Source organism: Oryctolagus cuniculus, chromosome 9, assembly GCF_051225735.1.
Source record: "Oryctolagus cuniculus isolate XC-2025 breed Fujian yellow rabbit chromosome 9, ASM5122573v1, whole genome shotgun sequence".
Taxonomy (NCBI): Eukaryota; Metazoa; Chordata; class Mammalia; order Lagomorpha; family Leporidae; genus Oryctolagus; species Oryctolagus cuniculus.
Window position 1 is genome coordinate 11,547,002 of NC_142875.1, and position 21,024 is coordinate 11,568,025.

The window sequence follows — 21,024 nt, forward strand, 5'->3', positions numbered from 1 at the left end:
CAACCTGTGCTTAGCACCAATCATCAATCAGTATTTTCTAAATGAAATGAATGAATTGTGGGTGAAAATTTTTGCAAAATATATACGTGGATAAATATATATTTGTTACATTTATAATGCACCTATACATTTCTACCTATCTATGGTATAGATAATAAGCACATGTCGTAATGATCCAAAATACTATATTTACCTAATATAGAAGTGTGCTTCTTTGCACCAGTTGGTAGAAATCTCAATGGCTGTGTTTCATTGGTCATTTTGTACCCAGTCTGTTGTTCTGGTACTGTCCTGTCGTATACAAACTCCTATTTCTGGTCCAAAGGGCCACTCCAAATGTTTCCATGTCCCAACCAAAGGAATGTATAAAAACTGTCTCCAGGGAAAGCTGCCAGAAGTGGCACAAATCGGTTGCTTCACATGCCTTAGGTTTGAGCCTCATTCACAGGAGGCACATGGCTGTATGTGCAGTGCAAAGCTCTAGATTTAGTCACCTGCTAAGCTAAAAGTCAAGACTTTCCACTATTTAAAGGAAGAAAGAGGAAGTGTTTGGTGGAATATCAGCGTCAGCTACAAGACTTTATTTTTACTTTTGATAGAACTTTTTCTATTCTTTATAAATATGTAAAAATGCCTAGAAAAATTTAATTTATGAGACAATGAATATAAATGAAAATATTTTATTACATATTTGAACATTAGAAAAACATCAAGTTTGTTCCGATAATATATACTAGTTAGTTAATACCATTTTGAGTGATGACATAATATGATAAAAACCATTTCCCTCCATTTCGACATTTGAAATTTATTCTTGCTATATGACCAACACTGAGTCAGACTGTTATCTCAGTTATTGTATTGTTATGTGTAGTCTCTAGATGCTCCAATGAAAAGGTGTGATTTTTATAGTGTGTGGCATTTCTGTTTTTGTGTGAACTTTTTAAGATTCAGTGTAAACGAATCATCAAGTGTGTATGGTTTTCTCTCCTGTGAAAGGTTCTTCGGGTGGTTCGACTCATTAAGATTTCACCTGCATTAGAAGACTTCGTATACAAGATATTCGGTCCAGGAAAAAAGCTTGGGAGTCTGGTTGTGTTTACTGCCAGTCTCCTGATTGTGATGTCAGCAATTAGTTTGCAGATGTTCTGCTTTGTGGAAGAGCTGGACAGATTCACAACTTTCCCAAGGGTAAGAGTAAAAAGTGCACTCGTTTCTTTATTATTCTTACTTTGGTAATAATAATTAACATCAACATAACTTCTTTTTGTTAACTTTTATTTAGTAAATATAAATTTCCAAAGTACAGTTTATTGATTACATTGGCTCCCCCCCGCCATAACTTCCCTCCCACTCGCACCCCTCCCATCTCCCTCTCCCTCCCCCTCCCATTCCATTCACATCAAGACTCATTTTCAATTATCTTTATATGCAGAAGATCGATTTAGTATACATTAAGTAAAGATTTCAACAGTCTGCACCCACACAGAACATAAAGTGTAAAATACTGTTTGAGTACTAGTTCTAGCATTAATTCACATTGGACAACACATTAAGGACAGATCCCACATGAGGAGTAAGTACACAGTGACTCCTGTTGTTGACTTAACAATTTGGCACTCTTGTTTATGGCATCAGGAATCTCCCTAAGCTCTAGTCAGGAGTTGCCAAGGCTATGGAAGCCTTTTGAGTTCACCGATTTCGATCTTATTCCGACAGGGTCATAGTCAAAGTGGAAGTTCTCTCCTCCCTTCAGAGAAAGGTACCTCCTTCTTTGATGGCCTGTTCTTTCCACTGGGATCTCACGCACAGAGATCTTTCATTTAGGTGTTGTTTTGTTTTGTTTTGTTTTGTTTTGTTTTGTTTTGTTTTTTTTGCCAGGGTGTCTTGGCTTTCCATGTCTAAAATACTCTCATGGGCTCTTCAGCCAGATCCAAATCAACATAACTTCACCTGAGCAGTGTTTCAAACTATGGTCATATTTTTGATACCTTGATATAAATTTCAGTATTTAAAGTTGTCTTATTTGGGGTGCAGATGTTGACTACATTTTCAGCACTGAAATTCAGATTATTCATCAATTCTAAAATTCTGGAATTAAACTAGTAGAATTAGGTACTGAAACCAATAAAAATGGGAGGTAAGATTGTTAGCACCTATCGGTTAAAATAGGGAAGAAGTTTAAAGTTTCTGTTTTGTCTTTGTCTGAGTTAGTATTAAATCTGTTTCACAGTTCATGCATTTTTATGTCAGGCATAATCTAGAAGAAAACTTTTAATTTCCAATATGATAAAAATTCATAGACTCTTCAGCTTTAACATATCATTAGAGTATCTGTAAGCCTTCTACAGTCTCATCAGAATTCACTTGGGCTAATAATCAATCAATGTATAAGTGGTACACATGTAAAAGAAACAGCCCCCAACCAGACGATCCAGAAATTTAACTCCAAGTGAACTTAGAAATGTAAGCAACTATAATGACCAAGAAAAATACTGTATATGTTTATGTTTTCACCAAAAGTTTAAATATTATACGGAAAGAAAAATTCGGGGTAAAAACAACATACAACACTTTTTTTTTAAGTTAAGCTTTGAGAGCAAGTAAGTCTGTACTCCTACTGGAAAGACTAATATAACTGTGATTATTTTTTAAAGTATTTACTAGATTTGTTACTTTAGCTTCCTATGTGGAAATTCCTCCTTTTTATAATGCAGATTTTTCTACAGTGCTTCCCTAAGCATTTGTTGGGTTTAGCCGACCTAGAGCAGGCAGTTCTGGTGAGCCTGGAGACACAAACACAGTAGAGTGCGCCTCCAGAAATCCTCAGCTGAGACACATGAGGCTCTGCAACCTGTAACGAGGGTAGGCGCCAGGCTCCCTGGGAACCCAGAGGCGGAGCCATGACCAGGAACGGAGAAGTCCAGGAAAGGTTGTTGGAACAGGCAGTTACGGAAGAACAGTTGGTACAAACAACTGAAGTGTAAGAGAGCAGTGTTCCAGGCTGAGGGCAGCAAGGCTGACAGTCTCAGGTGAGCCATTTCTTGTTCTGGAACTAAAAGAACGATCAAGGGTAAGAGGAGGAGAGGAGGCCAAGGACCTCTGAAGTTGCGTGCAGGTGTGATGGTGCTGCAGTGTTGATGAGAGAGAGCAAGCAGAGGGGGGGGTTAAAGACCTATGAGGTCAAGGAACTCTGCCCTAAGATTCTGAGGAGATGGGAGAAGGCAGTGTCCGGCACTGGGACAATGACTGGCCTCAGGTGCTGAACTGCCAGATGTGGGAGTGGGTAAGACAAGCCAAACTGAAAGTCATGACCGAACTCTGCTCACTTTCTGTGACCTTGAGTGCAAGAGGCAATTCTAGATCTGGCTCCCCAGTGCTGTGTTTCCCACTGAGTGTCAGCAGACGAGTGAATATTGGAGTGGGTGTGGGGATTATTTCCTTGCTGGGCACTCCTGCATTGAGGCACTTGCACTTGTGTGGCTGTGAAGAGCCAAGGAAGAAAAGTGTAGGGGCCAGGAGTGGCAAAGTGCTGAGGCAGAGTAGGGAGGAGTTGCCCCAGCTGTGTCCTTCCAGTGGAAGCACCTGGCTGGGCAAGCATAGAAGGGCTGGCAGGGGTCTGAGTCTGTGATTACGGCTGACTGCCAGGACACTGCGAGGCCCTGGCCTGCACCAAGGCTGGCATGAGGAGTGCTGTTTCCTTATCCCAGGGGAGTCCCCTGGACACTGGCCAGGCCAAGCTTTAAGATTGCCTATGGTTGGTTCTAAAGGCTCACTCACAGGGTGGTGTTGCCCTTGAGCTGTCTCAACAGGGTGGGGTGGTCAGCTCGCTCTCCAGGGCAGGAGAGTTGCAAGCAATTAAGCCCCCCTTCTCCTAGCCTGCCCCCACTGGGCAAATAAAAAAAAAACAGCAATAGCCATCTCGCACACACTAAGACTGTCGTTACCAAGGTCCATCTTTTAGTCCAGTTGAATTCGGCACACATTCATGAAGGCCCAAGAGTCAGCAACTGTCCTAGGCACCAGGAAGCTAAATGAGGAACAACAAAACCTCAGTTTCCTTCTTCATGTACAGTCTTATCTTGATATAAATCCTCGTCTTTTCCCATGTCTTCCCTTTTCATCTCACTGGTCTGTGTCTCTTACCCAAAACCTCTTTGAGCCAGTTGGCTTTCAGGGTTCAGAATGTTCTAGATATTAAAACGGTATAATACCCCAGCCCAGCACTGTTTGAAATCGTATTATGTAATCAACAGATTAATGTTCAGTAGCAAAACCTCACCCTTTAGTCAAGGAGGAATAAATAAATTTTCAGATCAGATTAGATTTTGTAGTTCAATAAACTACCAAAGTAAAAAAAAATCCTTTGAGAATTTTCAGAATGTTTTTAATTTCAGAGTTGTGAACAAAGGGCCTGAATGACAACCACTGCTGCTATGAGTGCACACTCGTGTCATACGAGGCTTGATCTGCATCACTGCTTCACCACCTTCTTAGCTGTGTCAACCTGTACAAATTATTCTTAAAGCTTCCATTTTTCTCAGCCTCCAAAATAGAGGTTAAAAATGGTATTTTTCTCCTGCATTGTGCATCTTGAATAATACCCAAAACAATACAACTGGCCCTAGGAAGCATTTTTTTAAAAGGCTGGATTACACCCTATTTAATACATTTGGGAGTTGGTGGTAGTATCAGCCACATAAAAGACAAGGCTGCTTTGTAGCTTAGCCCTGACTTCGTCCCTCTAGATTTGCTCTCATTTCCAGCCATAATAGTAATCAAGTAGCATTACATTTTCTGATCTCCAATTACTCAATTTTGCCTTTTTGCCTGATTACTCTGACCATCCTAACAAAAGCAGCCGAGTGCTGACAAGGCCCCTAATCAGTGATTCAGCAGCTGACAAGGTTGACAAGCCAACCATGTGAAGTAGCTGGATGGCGTAGACTTTTCTTTGCATATGGACGTAATTAAAGTTCAATCTCTGAAAAAAAAAAAAAAAGAAATTTTGCAAGAAATGTTCAGTATGACATTGACAAAAAAGTCGTTACCATCCCTAATCAAATCAAGTGCCAGCGACTGGTAGTGGTTTCCTGATGCTGGATTTCTGCTCAGGCCCCCATCCGAGGGTCTCCCTTCCCTCACTTGAGCACAATTCCATTTTTATCTTGTGGTTGAGTTCTCAGTGTCAATTGGCTAATTATAGTCTTAGTCAAAGCACAGCACATGAGGAGAACACATTTTCTATAAGAGAAAAACATATATCCCCAGTGAAATGAAAACTTGTTGATATTATCTTGATTTGAGTCTGGTCATCCCAGAGGCTGGCTACCAGCAACTTGTATAGGGCTGTGGAATGATGCAGGAAAAGAAAATGCAGAAATGTTTGTGAGACTTGGGGAGAGCACTCACCCTGCAGACGGGAGGACTCGGGCAGGGGCAGAAAGAGCCTGGAGTGGAAGGCGGGCTCCGTGTTGCTGCTGGGGAGGTGAATTTCCTATGGCAGTTTCTCCAGTGGGATCTTGACTCAGCCATTAGGGGATGCAGGCTGTCTATGAAACTGGAACTAGACATACAATTAAAACAGGTTTGATTAGGAGCTTGGACTCCAGCAACCTACTTTGAAACTCTGGGAGGACTTAACAGACATGTGAGGGCGATTTCCCCATCCAGACTACTCCAGGAGACTCCAGAGAAGCAAACAGAGCAGCCGCCCAGGCATACAAAGTGACCCTCTAAGGGACTCGCACGTGGAAGACCCAGGTACCCCTGCAATACCAATAGATAGAAGAATCTTCACGGGAAATGAGGCCGTGAAATTAACCCTATTAGGGAATCAGAAAATCCTATCAGAATTTCACCCAAGTGTTTATACGCCAATACTGTCTAAAGGACCATCAATTTCCCATTTAGTTCATTTCTTTAATATTTTTCATCTCCCTTCTTGTTTTAATGGGAAAACGTGTAGATTTTAGAATCACACTTAAGCACTGTTGACTAAGTAGTCATGGGTGATACTGAATTTGAGCTTCACTTGTTTTTAAAATGGTAATATTTGCCTAATATGATAACTGATAGCACCTGTTAGAGATGGTGAACCAGAGGCTTAGAGGGCTTGAAGGCAGCATCTATGGCTCCTTCCAGCTGTTACCAGGACAGTCATGTGGGCCCTGGCAGACACACTGCAAAGTGGTTGGCTTTTCAGGAAATACTGAGTGTCCAGAATAAAAATGTTTATCAATAAATAACCAGAAAGAATGGTTTCTGGAAGAGTTTATCACAAACTAGTTCTGTGGGACCTAATGAAATTAAGAAGTTGGATGAGGCAATAACATTGTTGGAACCCAGCCGGAGGGTGGCGTCAGGAAATTGTCAGGACCTCAGCTGCACCTGGTGCTCCATGTCCTACTAAAGGTAGGACATTCCGGCAGGCACTGCGGCTCACTAGGCTAATCCTCCACCTTGCGGCGCCGGCACACCAGGTTCTAGTCCCGGTCGGGGCGCTGGATTCTGTCCCGGTTGTCCCTCTTCCAGGCCAGCTCACTGCTGTGGCCAGGGAGTGCAGTGGAGGATGGCCCAAGTGCTTGGGCCCTGCACCCCATGGGAGACCAGGATAAGTACCTGGCTCCTGCCATCGGATCAGTGCGGTGTGCCGGCCGCAGCAGCCATTGGAGGGTGAACCAACAGCAAGAGGAAGACCTTTCTCTCTCTCTGTCTCTCTCTCTCTCTCTGTCCACTCTGCCTGTCAAAAAAAAAAAAAAAAAAAAAAAAAAAAAAAGATAGGACATTCCAGGTGACACTGGGTACATAGGACCAGAGTCAGTCCAGTTGTTACCCAGAGGGTGGAACTCTCCTAGGACTCCTTGAAAAAACAAAATGTGAAAATGTGACCAATAGATGGTGCACTATATTGGCCTTGGACAAATAGAGATTGACAGATATGTAGGGGTATTTCAAAAATAATAGAGAACTAATCAAGTGGAAACAATGAAAGAATTATTAACTCTCACAAATAGAATGTTCACCTCTACTGGAAATAAGCCACAATCCTAAACTCAACTTATCTCAGTGTTGAATGTGATTTCCACAGTCGCAATGATGTCAATGCTGACTGCTCTTGTGGGGAAAATGTGAAAAGGAGTTCAGAAGTGGTGATGTGATGCGAGCAAGCTTCAATCCTCATCTACTATATCAAAACTCACCATTTTCCCAAAACAAACCACTGCTCTGTCAGTGTTCCTTCTTGTAAAGCAAAGTACCAGCATTTCCTTAGTTGCTTTTTAAGAAGCTTTTTAAGGAATCTCCCCTGCCTCCAATTCCCCTCTCATCTGCTGCCCCCCACCCCCAATCCAGGTAATCTTTGAGTCTTAGCAGGGTTACATCTTTCACATCTTCCAACCTTGTATAGTCAAGCCACCCTCAGGGCCACCACCCTAGCTCAGACCAACATTCTCTCTCACCATCGGTCTCCCTTCCTCTATCGTGATTCAGTGCAACCTCTATCTACAGTAAGAATGACGCCTCTAAAAAGTGAATTGTCTCATGGTGCTCTCCTGTTTAAAATGTTTCCAAGTTCTCCATTCCCTTCAGGCAAAGAACAGACAGATTTGATGAGAATATCCTTTTCAATATCTTTTTTCCTTCTCTGATACTTTTTTCCCTCTTTTTTTTTTTTTTTTTTTTTTGGACAGGCAGAGTTAGAGAGAGAGAGAAAGGTCTTCCTTTTTCCATTGGCTCACCCCCCAAGTGTGGCGCGTTGCAGCCGGTGCACTGTGGCGCGTTGCAGCCGGTGCACTGTGCCGATCTGAAGCCAGGAGCCAGGTGCTTCCTCCTGGTCTCCCATGCAGGTGCGGGGCCCAAGGACATGGGCCATCCTCCACTGCACTCCCGGGTCACAGCAGAGAGCTGGACTGGAAGAGGGGCAACCAGGACAGACTCCAGCGCCCCAACCGGGACTAGAACCTGAGGTGCCAGCGCCGCGGGTGGATGATTAGCCTAGTGAGCCACGGTGCCAGCCACTTTTTCCCCTCTGTAGGCTTGTATTTCCCCCAACACCGCCTTTAAACACAGACAAGATGTCTGTCTTGCTCATTGAATCCTCAGTGTTTAGTACAATCCTTGCCACAAGTAGATAGTGCGTAGGTTTTTAAATGAAGAATGAATAATGACATTGAGCCCAAACTGACGTCTATGATCCTTCCACAAAGCAGCTGGCTCAGTGTACCAGACCTCTCTTTCCTTAGTTGTTCACTCCTGCAGGACACCTAATATCCTCCCTGTCATTGTCTTTGCCTTTATCCCATCAAAAAAGCCTACAGAAAAAAGCCTACAGGATTTTGTCCAAGATATGTGGCTCCAACTGGCTTAAACAGTAAGATTTATCCCCCAAAATTAAAGAGATTGGGTAGGTTTCAGGAAGGCAGGTTTCTTTTGGAATGCATAGTGTCCCCCCAAAAAGATATGTTGAAATATTTTTTAAAAATTATTTATTTGAGAGTCAGAGTTACAGAGAAAGAGCAAGAGGGACACAGAGAGAGGTCTTCCATCCGCTGGTTCACTCCCCAGATGGCTGCAATGGCTGGAGCTGGGCTGATCCAAAACCAGGAGCCAGGAGCTTCTTCTGGGCCTTCCACGTGCATGCAGGGACCCAAGCACTTGGGCCATCTTCTGCTTTTCCAGGCCATTAACAGGGAGCTGGGTCAGAAATGGAGCAACCAGGACTCAAGCCAGTGCCCATGTGGGATGCCAGCACCACAGGCAGAGGCTTAACCTCCTATGCAACAGTGCCAGCCCCATGTTGGAATCTTAACCACCAGTACCTCAAAATGTGACTGTATAATGTAATGACATTAAAATGAGTTTCTCAGGTGGACAATATGACTTGAGACTCTTAGAAAAGGTGTCATTTCGACAGAGGCAGGCATGCACAGGGGGAAGATGTAAGTGAAGACAGACTGGGAGATGGCCATGCTTGTGATTGGACTGGCATCTATGAGCTAGGGAACACCAAGCAAGTCTGATAAATGCCCAAGCTAAAATCCCCAAAGGGAGATTTTTCTCTTGTGTTATCAGAGAAAGTATGGCCCTTTGAACACCTTCATTTCAGACTTCTGATCTTTAAACAATGAGTTTCCGTTCTTAGCCTCTCTGAGTGGTTCTTGGTTACCACAGCCCTAGTAAGCCAATAGAGTTGCTTTCTCTATGTGTTAGCAAAAGGGATGTATCATGTCCAGGCTTCGTGATGATATCTTGAGGATTCAGTGGGTCCTCTTTCCAGGCCACCTCCGTAGGGCCAAGAACACCTTTCCCAGTTTATTCTCTTTGCCTGACTAGCAAACTTGCTCCATGCCTCATTGGCAGGATGTGGTAGTGTTGTCATCCTTAATCCCTGGCAAAATGACAGCAATGATAATGACTGGCTTAGTTTAATCATTTGGGAGGAAGTAGGTGTTGGAAAGACAGCCATAGTAAACACTATAATCGTCAGAAGCAGAGAGAACTTGCACAAGATTTCTCCGCTCTTCCCTCTCCCCTCATCTCCATAGCCCCAATGTGCCCTATATGTGCAGAGTGTGTAAATTCATATGTGATTGAAAGAGGGCTGGAGTTTAATTCCTTGTACAAAAGTGTTTGGTCCTCAGCTCCTCCCACAATGCTTAGATGGCTCCCTGCACAGTAGCCAGCTCACTGTCAGGCATGGAGTAGATGAAGTGAGGATTTCTGCTCCCCTGTTTGTACGGCACTGGCCACTTGCTATCACACATCATCGACATTTCTACCCTGGTGTTTTTGAGGTTGGAGGCACTAAACATGTCTTAAATCTCCGAAAGACCTTAACAGTGTGCCATGGGATCAGTAAGTAGGGGCAGGGGAGACAGTAGCACTCAGTCCCATGAGACAGAGAAGGCAGGCTTTGATTTTTATGTATTGATATAATTTAGTAAAACAGCTTTGTCTTCTCAAGCCAGTCACTTTCTATGCTAGTTTGGACCTAACAGAGAAACACGTTGCTAAAGAGGGGTGTCAAGCAAGATCAAGTCCTTCTGTGAGCCATCATCCAGCAGAGGGGTTTTGTTGGGATGACCGGATGATGTTATGAGCACAGTTTCGATGAGCTTTTCATGAAGGAACAGGCCACTCAAGATTGTAAAACAGATGGGCATAAACAAGAGCTCTCTCTCTAACAAAACCAGAAAAATAGATGGCAAGGTTTCCTCTGACAAAAGCATTTTTAAGCTTAGTATTTGATTTAATATTTTGCAAGGTAAGATTTTTTAAAGATTTATTTATTTGAAAGGCAGAGTTACAGAGAGGCAGAGAGAGAGGTCTTCCATCCACTGGTTCACTCCCCAATTGGCCGCAATGTCTGAAGCTGTGCCAATCCAAGCCAGGAGCCAGGAGCTTCTTCTGGGTCTCCCACGTGGGTGCAGAGGCCCGAGGACTTGGGCCAACTTCTACTGCTTTCCCAGGCCATAGCAGAGAGCTGGATCAGAAGTGGAGCAGCCGGGACTTGAACCGATGCCCATATGGGATGCTGGCACTATAGGCGGCAGCTTTACCTGCTATGCCACAGCGCTGGCCAAGATAACATTTTAATTTACATTATCATCTAAGGCTTAATGCTCCACTAAATAAATAGTTCAACAAAAAAATTAAAAGACTGTAGTCCAGCTGGAAGGTAGCCAAGGGCTATGCACAATTATCAAAAGATGTACAACTTCACATTAACACCATAGTAGTATGATGAACTCTTAGGAGCAGTCCTGTTAGGATTTTACCATTTTCCCTCCATTTATTATATAAAGCAGCTGCCTTGGAGTTATTGAAATAAATGCACTAAAATTCACTATACATCTTTATCAACTCAATATCTTTATTCTTTCCAGTTTCTTCTATATTCTAAATTAACAGGCCTCATTTGTTTGGGAGTTACTCAAAAGAGGATAGTTTTTATTTAACAAGTAATATACTCACCTCCATAATAAAAATATTTAAGAATTGTTTATTTGATACAGCTTTTCTTAATTTGCATTCTCTAAATCTAATTACTTGCTCTATTGAATTTTCACTTCTAAACTCATGTCCAAAAAAGTAATTATACAATAGAAGCAATAAATGCTATAAAACACTTAATTACAAATTAATTTATTTGCTGCTTCTCACCACCAAATGAGTAATCAAGATTTCCTGCTTTTAGTTGTATGGAAAGAATTACTGAGAAATTTGAAGGAACAACCTGCTCCTTAATTTTTTTTATTTACCAGACAGAGTTACATTTTTAATAAATCCAAGAATTATTTCTTCATGGAAAGTATTAGTTGAGTTAATACAGCCAACACCTTTGGTGATTTTTGGCTGGTTTTCTATGTTTTAATTTTTTCCTGAAATATTTCAGACATACAAAAAGACATAAAGATTAATAAAATACATTCTCCATGGCCACACCCAGCTTACCAAGCACAAAGTTAGCAGTGGACCTGAACCCTGGGGTGCCTGTTTTCTCACCACTCTCTTCTCGCTTTCTGCCACACAGAACTATTTTTCCAAATTGGATGTTGACAATATTAGGATGCATTCTTTTTTTATTTATTTATTTTTATTTTTTTGACAGGCAGAGTGGATAGAGAGAGAGAAAGGTCTTCCTTTTGCCGTTGGTTCACCCTCCAATGGCCGCCGCGGCCGGCGCACTGCGCTGATCCGATGGCAGGAGCCAGGTGCTTCTCCTGGTCTCCCATGGGGTGCAGGGCCCAAACACTTAGGCCATCCTCCACTGCACTCCCTGGCCACAGCAGAGAGCTGGCCTGGAAGAGGGGCAACCAGGACTGAATCTGGTGCCCTGACCGGGACTAGAACCTGGTGTGCTGGCGCTGCAAGGCGGAGGATTAGCCTAGTGAGCCGCGGCGGCGGGCAGGATGCATTCTTTATGTTTTTAATGTTTATATAAACACCAACTGAAAAGGATATATTTTTGCATAATTTAAATTTGTTTTAAATGGCTCAGGTTGCCCTACTTCTCACTTTTATTGCTCAGCATTGTAAGATTTACCTATATGAGTACACATAGATCTATTTCATTCATTGTCAATGCTAAAATGAAACTACATATTATATGCCTAGTACACAATTTAGTCTCCTGTATAGAAGATGAATTCTAAGATGATCCTGCCATACCTGTCTTTAGTGTACACACCTTGCGGAATGCCCTCTCACTGGATATAGGCAGGACTTGTGAATGTGATGGGATTTGACTCCTGTGAGCAGGTTGCTCATGTTTTAATGTTGAGTCAATGAAAATATTATCTTGGGTGGACCTGACTTAATCAGAGGCCCTGGAGGGAGATTTGAAGTGAGAGAGGGTCTTCTGTTGGCTTTGAAGGAATGAGTGGCCACACTGTGAGGTACCTACATGGCAAGGGCCGAGAGTGACCTCAGGGGCTGTGAGACACCCCTAATTGGCAGCCATCAAGAAGTCAGAGCCCTCAGTCCTACAACCACAAGGAACTATATTCCTCCAAACCAAACACGGTTAAAAGAAGACCCCAAGCTCCAGGTGATAGTGAAGTCCCCACTAAAGCCTTGATTTCAGTCTTCAGAGGCTCCGAGCAGAGAGCACAGCCAGACTGTGCCCAAGCTTCTGACCTACAGAGACCGTGAGATGTTCAATGAGTGTTACCTGAAGCTGCTAGATATGTGGTGATTTGCTACACTTCAGTAGAGAGTAAGTGCATCCAGGTGTTGGATGCTTGTTTCTAAATTTGTGAACCAAATAATGCCATTCTGGATATTCTTGTAGATTGTAAATATACACATGAAGTAAATTTTTAGAGTAAGTAGCTAGGATTATAATTATTCTTTAGAATAAATGTCTTTTCAGCTCTAATAGATAATGATAAAATTGCATTCCAAAGTAGTGATGCTAATGTTTCCACTGCCAAGAGCATATGAGAGGGTTGTCTACTGCACGACTCAGCAACACCTGTCTTTTCAGGCCAAGTGCACATATTAGCCCTTCATTTAACCTCATTTAACCTGAATTAATCTGGGGAGCTTCTGTGACACAGGACAGCTTTATTTTGGTTTGGATAACCAGTTCTCTAGTCTGTTCATTCCCTGTGGTTCTGTATGCTATTTGTGTCCTAAAATGATTCCATTTGTGAGGGCCCACAAGTCACACAAGCTCCTGTCACCTCCTCTGCCGTTGAATTCTTGTTCTGGTCTCATTCCTCTCTCAGAGTCAACACCAGCAAGTACCCAGCTTTCTGTGTGTATCTGTTACCCATCCCGCCTTTCCAGTGTTGGTGGCTTTGCCCTTTTCCCTGAGGCAACATTTAAAACCAAAAGTAGCAGAGATCAAAAATTCTCTGGGGAAGTTGACTTTTCTTTTCTCACTAAGTCTTTAGGCTCCAGAGCTTTCATTCCAGGTTGAATATCTCTGATTCAAAATGCTTGGGACCAGAAGGATTTGGATTTTTTTTTTCAGACTTTGCAATATTTGCATATACATAATGAGATAGCTTGGGTATGGAACCCAATTCTCAACATAAATTCATTTAAGTTTCATGTACTTCCTGCACACATAGCCTGAAGGTAACTTTAAATGGTGCTTTAAGTCCACTTGTGTTTTGATTGCAATCAGTCATGTGAGGTCAGGTGTGGAATTTTCCACTCATGGTATTACATCAGTTCTCAAAAAGGTTTAGATTTTGGAACATTTCTGATTTGGGATTCTCAGATTATAGACCATCCATATTTTCCTGGGATCTTACATAGGCCTTTAAAAGAATATTTGTTGCATTTTTATCTAGAACCTCTTGGGTTTCTTTTAAAAATTATGCATTTTTTCCACCTGTGATCAGAAACTGAAGATCACTAATATATTTTGAACAAAACAAAAGTGGCCTCTCTGCATGTCTTTCGGTTGGGTAGACGTTCCCTCTAAGCACAGCCTGAGGTGAGCCATCCTAATACTGTGCATCACTGTTAGCAGCTTCACGTTTCTTTGCCCTCAGTTGTATTAAGGATGCTGTCTCCTCATTGGCTCTCGTGTCCTCATGGTTATGCCTCCCTAATGGGATAGACCACTGCAAACCATTTTTACAAAGTGTGACACATCTGTGTACAATGAAGGGCAAGTGAATCATGCTGAATTTTTGCTGTTATATTGTTAATGTCCTTTATATGGAGCTATGAGGTGGACAGATGCAAACAATGTAGTAAGCAACCTCTTTAACTGGAACATATTCAAGAACCTAAGGGAAAACTCAACTTATTTCTGAGTAGAAAGCATAATAAAGAACTCAAATACGTCAAGAGATGGAATATGGTATCATGCATGTACTCGAGTCTGAAGGGGTAGCAACGATGTTCTGGATGATAATTACAAATTCTGAACACTTGCTATATGCAAGCACTGGTGCTGCCGATTATCTGGTTAAACAAGAGGAGGTGACTGCTTCTAGGGAAGTAAGTTTGCAGAGCTTTTATCAAGTCTTGTCTTCAGGAGTGAATGTGTCAGCACAGCAGGTATGGATCTTGGTAATGGTGTTAGATGAGGGCCATCGATTTATAAGCAAAATCTGCAGGAACACTAGAGGAAGACATTACAGTACCAGCTGGAGCATCTTGATGGTTAGAATTATGACATGGGGGGAGTGAGAGAGATGGGGGCGAGTGTCATTGAAGATTTTTGCTTGTTTCTTATTTCTTTTCCAGAAGAACAGCAGAAAAGCTATTTTGGGGAAGGTTACACTGGAAAACGTTATTTCTCTGAGGGGATATTTTCATTGAACAAAATTCATTTTTATTGACCAAAGACCAAAATTTATGACTGGTTGAGAAATTTCAGGTATCTTTGGAGGCCTTTCGTTTTATGTTTTCCTGTGAGGCTGTTACTTTGTCAGAGCTTTCACAGTCTCATAAACTTGAGTCCCATCTTGAGTTGTCAGGACAAATTGTTGTCCACGCCTGAACGTGACTGTGCAGTGGAAACTTGCAATGTGTTTTACATTTTGTAGGAATGCCACAAGAATAGCTTAATGTAACTGTCTCCCAAAAAATGTCTTTAAAATTTATTTCCTTTCCGCTGTAACATCAGCTATTTGTTTTGCTCCTATTTGAATCTGTTTTCGTGGTGACTCATCAATGACAGGTGATAAAATAATATCCTGTGTATCGCCTTTTAGGGGACGATATTAATGCTGTATGAGTCACACAGAGATGTTGCCTTTTCCTGTTTTCTGTGGGTATCATTGATTGGCTGAACTACAATCATCACTTCCATGAATCAAGTGTCCTTATATTCTTAGTCTGTCCCCAGACATGCACTCTCTCAGGAAAGATGTTTTTGTACTTTTCCATGTATTGGCAGTTTTCCACCAATCTTCTTATATCCAGTTCCCCATGTTACATTAACATCTTAATAATCAATTTACTCCGCTGTACCAATGTCAACAGTAAATGAGAGTCATTATTGAGAGTTGTCAATGTCTTAGTCAAATAGGATGAGTTTCTATAAGTTTTCACTGATGAAAAAGTAATTTCTTAAATATTTTGTTGAGTCTTACCTAAGAAAAATACAGCCTTTCTTCACATTTTTCAACTATTCTCTTATGACTACCTATAATTGTTCATCAATACAAAAAGGGTAATAATACACAAGTTAGAGGATTGTTAGGATGGTTCAAGGTGATAATAAATGCACATTACACTGTGCCTGCTGTGTAACAGGCAATTAACAACTAGTAATGACTAGTGTCATTTTTTTAAGATTTATTTATTTATTTATTTGAAAGGCAGAGTTACAGAGAAGCACAGAGAGAGAGAGGTCTTCCATATGCTGGTTCACTCCCCAAATGGCTGCAACGGCCAGAGCTATGCCAATCCGAAGCCAGGAACTTCTTCTGGGTCTCCCACGTGGGGTCCAAGCACTTGGGCCATCTTCCAGTGCTTTCTCAGGCCATAGCAGAGAGCTGGATCAGAAGAGGAGCAGCCGGGACTCGAACCAATGCCCATATTGGATGCTGGAACTGCCTTTGGCAGCTTTACCCATTATGCCACAGTGCTGGCCCCTAGTGTCGTTCTTAACTGGCATGGGAAGCCAAACTCTTAACATGACTAAATTCCCAGCTACAGTCAGATGACCCAGTATTGAATGGCCTCTCACAAGTGATTGGGGAATTAACTGTACAGTGGATGCTCAGCGTTCTGCATTTTAGAGCAAGGTTAAACTTTAATAGTATATTCTTTTCAAACAGTTCTTTGCAACTTTGCACAAAATGCAAAGGATTAAAAATGATTCTATCTCACAAAAGTAAGATAAACTGGCAGATCAATATCAAGATCTGAAGTAGCTTATCAGTAGCCATTTCCTACACAGAGCTAATCAACGGTGTATTTATTGAATGATATATGGACTCATTCCTGCCTCACATCACTTAGATATAACAGAGCCTTACTGAACTGAGTTGGTGAGCTGCCCACTCTCTGCAGGGACTGTCTCTGACGTCTCTAGAAATCACTTTTAAACCTTCGTTTCCCGGAGCATGATGGGATACAGTGTGCGTGCACATATGGGTGAGGGTGCAGGTAGCTGAGCACAGGTACATGCAGGTGGAGGGTGGCAGATATGGGAGCCTCCAGGCTAATGGAAGCTTAGAGTTTGCATCCTATAATCTCACACTGAGCAGCACACAAGGGAAGCAACATCAGGAGCTGGATGTGGACAGAACAGTGGGAGCGAGTTCAGATTGGGGCTGTGCTGCTGCTACTGTGGTCTTTGTCATTGCTTGCTTCTGTTGTTTTAGTTTCCCATGGGCGACCCATTCAGAAACCCTGAGAGAAAAGCAGCAGGCAAAGGACAAGAACCCCACACAAATGTACATGATGAACTTCCTGAGCAAAATGACGCATTTTAAATAAAGTATGCCAACCAGAAAGAGAACTGAGTTAACAGTCTAGACAGATGTCCTATCCTGGCTCTTAGAACATATCAAGTCATTTCAGGCTGAGGAAAGAGAGGATTAAAACCACCAGAGGGACTGTAGAGAAAGATGGGGGGGGGGGGGAGAGAACACCATGCCGGCGAGGGAGGAGGAGCGGTTCTCTGTATTACTCAGCTAGATGAAAGCATTTCATCATATCTGCTGGCAGTCCAACAATAAATGGAATGTTTCTTGTAGTCTGCCTTGTTCCAGACAGAATATGATGTGTACAATAAGGATTATACCCAAATTTAGCCAGCATTTAAAATAACCTAAAGGGGGAAATAAAAACAAAAGTAAGCTGAAAACAGAAACAAAATCCCAAACCCACAAACCTCACGTCTGCGTTTCCTACTGTTTGGACACAAGCGTGACTGGTTTTTCTAGCAGAGATACTCAGATAGGTAAGTGTGTTCATGTGTGTTCCACAGTGATATGAAGGGCAGAGGACTTTCTGGAGAGCATAATTATTACTAATAAAGTCTAGAAAGACATTTCTCCAACAGCCATTATTGTTCATGGCAGTTACTGTGTATGAGTATTTTTATGTGTGAGGTCCTATTCTAAGAACTTTGCATGGACAGAGTGAGGGGGGGAGACAGAGATCATGCTTACATATGTAGATATCCTCACACTTCTAAAGTAATTCTCATAACAACTCTATTAAGGAATGTTAGACATAAAAAAGACGAGTTAAGGAACATCACTGATAATTGGTGAGAACCAATGAGAAAGCATACAAGTACACAGTAATTTAGAGAGTTAGTGTTAACTAATAAATAAAAGTGCAAACTCTTCTATTCAGTATATTCAACAAAATAACATTGCAAATAAATTATCACAATGAATGATTAAAGACTAGTGATTATCGGAGAACATTTGTTGACGACTCTAGGGCCCCCTCGTGCTATGTACTGAAATATCTTCCTGATGAATTAGAGCAAGGATGCTTAAAGGCTATAAATGTGGGGAGCCAACAGAAAATACAGTATTTATTCTTGAATGGTGAAGGGCTGTCTAGACCTAAAAGAATGAAATAAATTACAAAGAAGAAAGCTAAATTTGAATTTTAAAACAAATAAAAACCAACCACCATAAATATCTTCTAAGGGAAATAGGAAGATGCAACCTTCATTTACTATTCATGTCAGGAGGAAGACGTTAAATGGACAAAGATTCTCTTTTTGCTTTATGTTAATGATAATGTATAATGATAGCAAGAAATCACAGACAGCCTCATGTATTGCATGTAGCAGTGAAAATTTGTGTCATTTTTCTGGAAATCAGTGTTTCATTATATGTCAAGACACTATAAAGCATTTTTACACTTTGATGTAGTAACTGCATTTCTAGAAATCTATCATCAGGAAAAAAATGCATACAAAGATTGACCAAAAAGTGTTCTTTGCATTGCTTTCCTATGATGAAACTGTTGAAACAACTTTAATGCACAGTCATAATGGGATAGAGTAGTGTTTTAGGCAAGGGTACTTCAAAAAGTTCATGGAAAATGGAGTTCGAAGATAAGCTTCTTTTGGTGAAAAAATTTTAAATACATGCATAAAAGTAGTCTTCAAAACCTTCATGGAAAATGCATATTATGAAACTTTACATGGATTTCAAAAATTTTTGTAACAAAATAAACATTTTAACTTTGATTTTCTACCAACTTTTTGAAGTGCCCTCATACTTTTCTCAAAATTGTTTTTACAGAATAATCAATGAGGTAAGTCATGAGTAAGCTAAATTATGCTAGTAAGACATTGTCCAGCAAAGCATGGTATGAAACTATATTTACAGCTGAATTCAGTTTTGTCTCAAGGATATATATATGCCTAGGAAAAGACCTGGTAGGATACCCAAATTCTAGAACAAATTATTAAAAATACACACAATCTGTTTAAATTATGAGTAACTTAATAATACATTTTGATATTTTCAGTTTTTCTACAGTAAATGACTTATTTGTTTAAGAATGGAAATAAGTGGAAGGTAGATAAAGATATAAAACCGTGGTTTGTAATCACACATCAGTAAGAAAATTTTTTTTAAAAAATGGCAAGCATATTAAGAGGTAAAATGTTGAAAGAAAATATATAAGTATACACACATGAACATATGCTAATTGTATTAATAGTAAGATTAACTTAATTTTTGACTTGTAAAATCAGGTTCATTACAGAAAATAATTCAGTTAAACATTTATAAACAACTATCAAGTTTATTTTCAAGGCGTTAAAGTATTGATAAACACAGTCCAGAGAGAAGCACAGCCTTGACATTTATGTTTGTAACAGAAAAGACCAGACAATATAATTGTCACTAAAGCTCCTTTTCTGGTGACCTTAGGGAAGAGAAATGAAAAATGAAACAGGATGTTTTTCACATTATTAAAAACAAAATCTCAGATTTTAAAAATGAAGCATAGTTTTTTATGGAACATAAGGACGTGAGCAGAGAAAATAGTAGTTGTGTTTCTATATTTGTCAATACAGGAAGCAATAGGCAAGGCCCATGTCTAAAAAGTGGTTCATTTGCAAAAATGCCAACATTTCACTGACCAAAGTTTCCATGTAAAGTTTAATAGAAAAATCTTATTGTTGGCCATAATTACATAAGCAGAGAGGAAGACTAAACAGTGGCTTTCCTAGTGAACCCTCGGGGCATTTTCATTATCAAAATCTTCTTAATAAATCTTCAGTTTGTCTAACAACAGGGCAGACATCTGTTCCAGGAGCACTGTCTATTTTGTGCATGTCACTAAATTACTACTGCAGCAAGAGTAAAATACCAACTTTCATCTGGAGTTCTGCAGCACATATCTGCCAATGAAATGCATCATTTAAATTATGAAAATGTAATGTGATTGACATTAGCAAAATCACTAATTAAGAAATAGGGCATAAATACTCCAAGAAACTTGAGAGTCTGTTCTGTGAAGAAAATTAATTCAGAAGTCCCCTATTTGCATAAATCTCCAGGTCTCATTTGCACAGCTGTTTGTTCTGTCAGCTAGAAGGTTACTTTTCAAAATTATTCTAACATAACCGGTGGGAAGTATATTTAAACCAAAAATATGCTCCGTAAGAATGGTGGGGGAGAACTGTAAGTTCATTGAGTTCATCTTGATATCTTTCCTTAAATGTTTTTAACAGAAATTTTAACATTTGAAGTCTTAACTGACTTCTTAACTGACTAAAATATTTCTGTGACTTAAATATATCTTGTAACTTTAGATCACCATAAAAATGAAAAGCTTATGTCTTTTTCGTATGTAAAAATGCTAATGATTGGAGCTTATTTTCACAAAGAATGAAGAATATTGACGATATCTGTTTTTCATTAATCAGTAGAGTATCATGTGGACCTCCACATATGTGCCCAGTACTGTGCTAGATAAAAGTGATCAACCTGCTTACACATTGCTCAGAATAGACAAGGTCTTTGCTGGTTTTAGTGACTTAGATGGTGGCAAGGGATCAGTAATTATTATGTCTCAAAACATCTTCTCTCTGCAGTTTCTCAAAGGGCAGCAGAAATCTGAGGTCTGCACCCAGAAACACCGTTTGCTACCTGTAAGCTTGATTAGTCTGTGAACCTCAGTGCTTTAATTCCACGGCTGAGATGGGCTGTGATACCTACAGTAACTAGTTCGCAGGATTTTTGCTAAGATTACAGTAAACAATAGGCAAGGAAGTGGTTTGCAAGTTGCAAAACACCATGCACAGTGCACATGCTATTCCTGGCTCATAACATTTAATCTTAGCAGAAAATAAATCCCAGAGGACTACACCAATGTATGGTCTTATATACAATTTCTGTTATGATGTTATATGTAGAAAGATAAACATGACCAAGAAAAGACATGATTGGATACACCCACATATATTTTCATAACTAGAAAAAGACTCACTGGTTTGTGTAAATGAGCTTCTAACATTTTTTTCCTTTTACTCTGGAAATTATATTTAAGTGTAGATGCTACTTAAAGTAATTTGCTGCTGGAATGAGCATAATGTTCTGATGTCTGCTTTGCTTCTAATTA

The 21,024-nt window shown here is 40.6% G+C and overlaps 1 protein-coding gene across 3 annotated transcripts in view; it reads left to right on the top strand.

Annotated features, from left to right (window-relative positions):
- The window catches only part of NALCN (sodium leak channel, non-selective), a 368,383-nt gene that overhangs the window by 201,065 nt on the left and 146,294 nt on the right, over positions 1-21,024 (top strand). For 2 of the 3 annotated variants that reach the window (XM_089303460.1, XM_051849987.3), the window contains exon 13: positions 1,000-1,191. In XM_089303460.1, the coding sequence (XP_089159586.1) occupies positions 1,000-1,191 (192 nt within the window). Of the gene's footprint in view, positions 1-999; positions 1,192-2,892; positions 3,033-21,024 lie in introns of those variants that run through there. The other variant, XM_089303461.1, reaches the window with a different exon arrangement.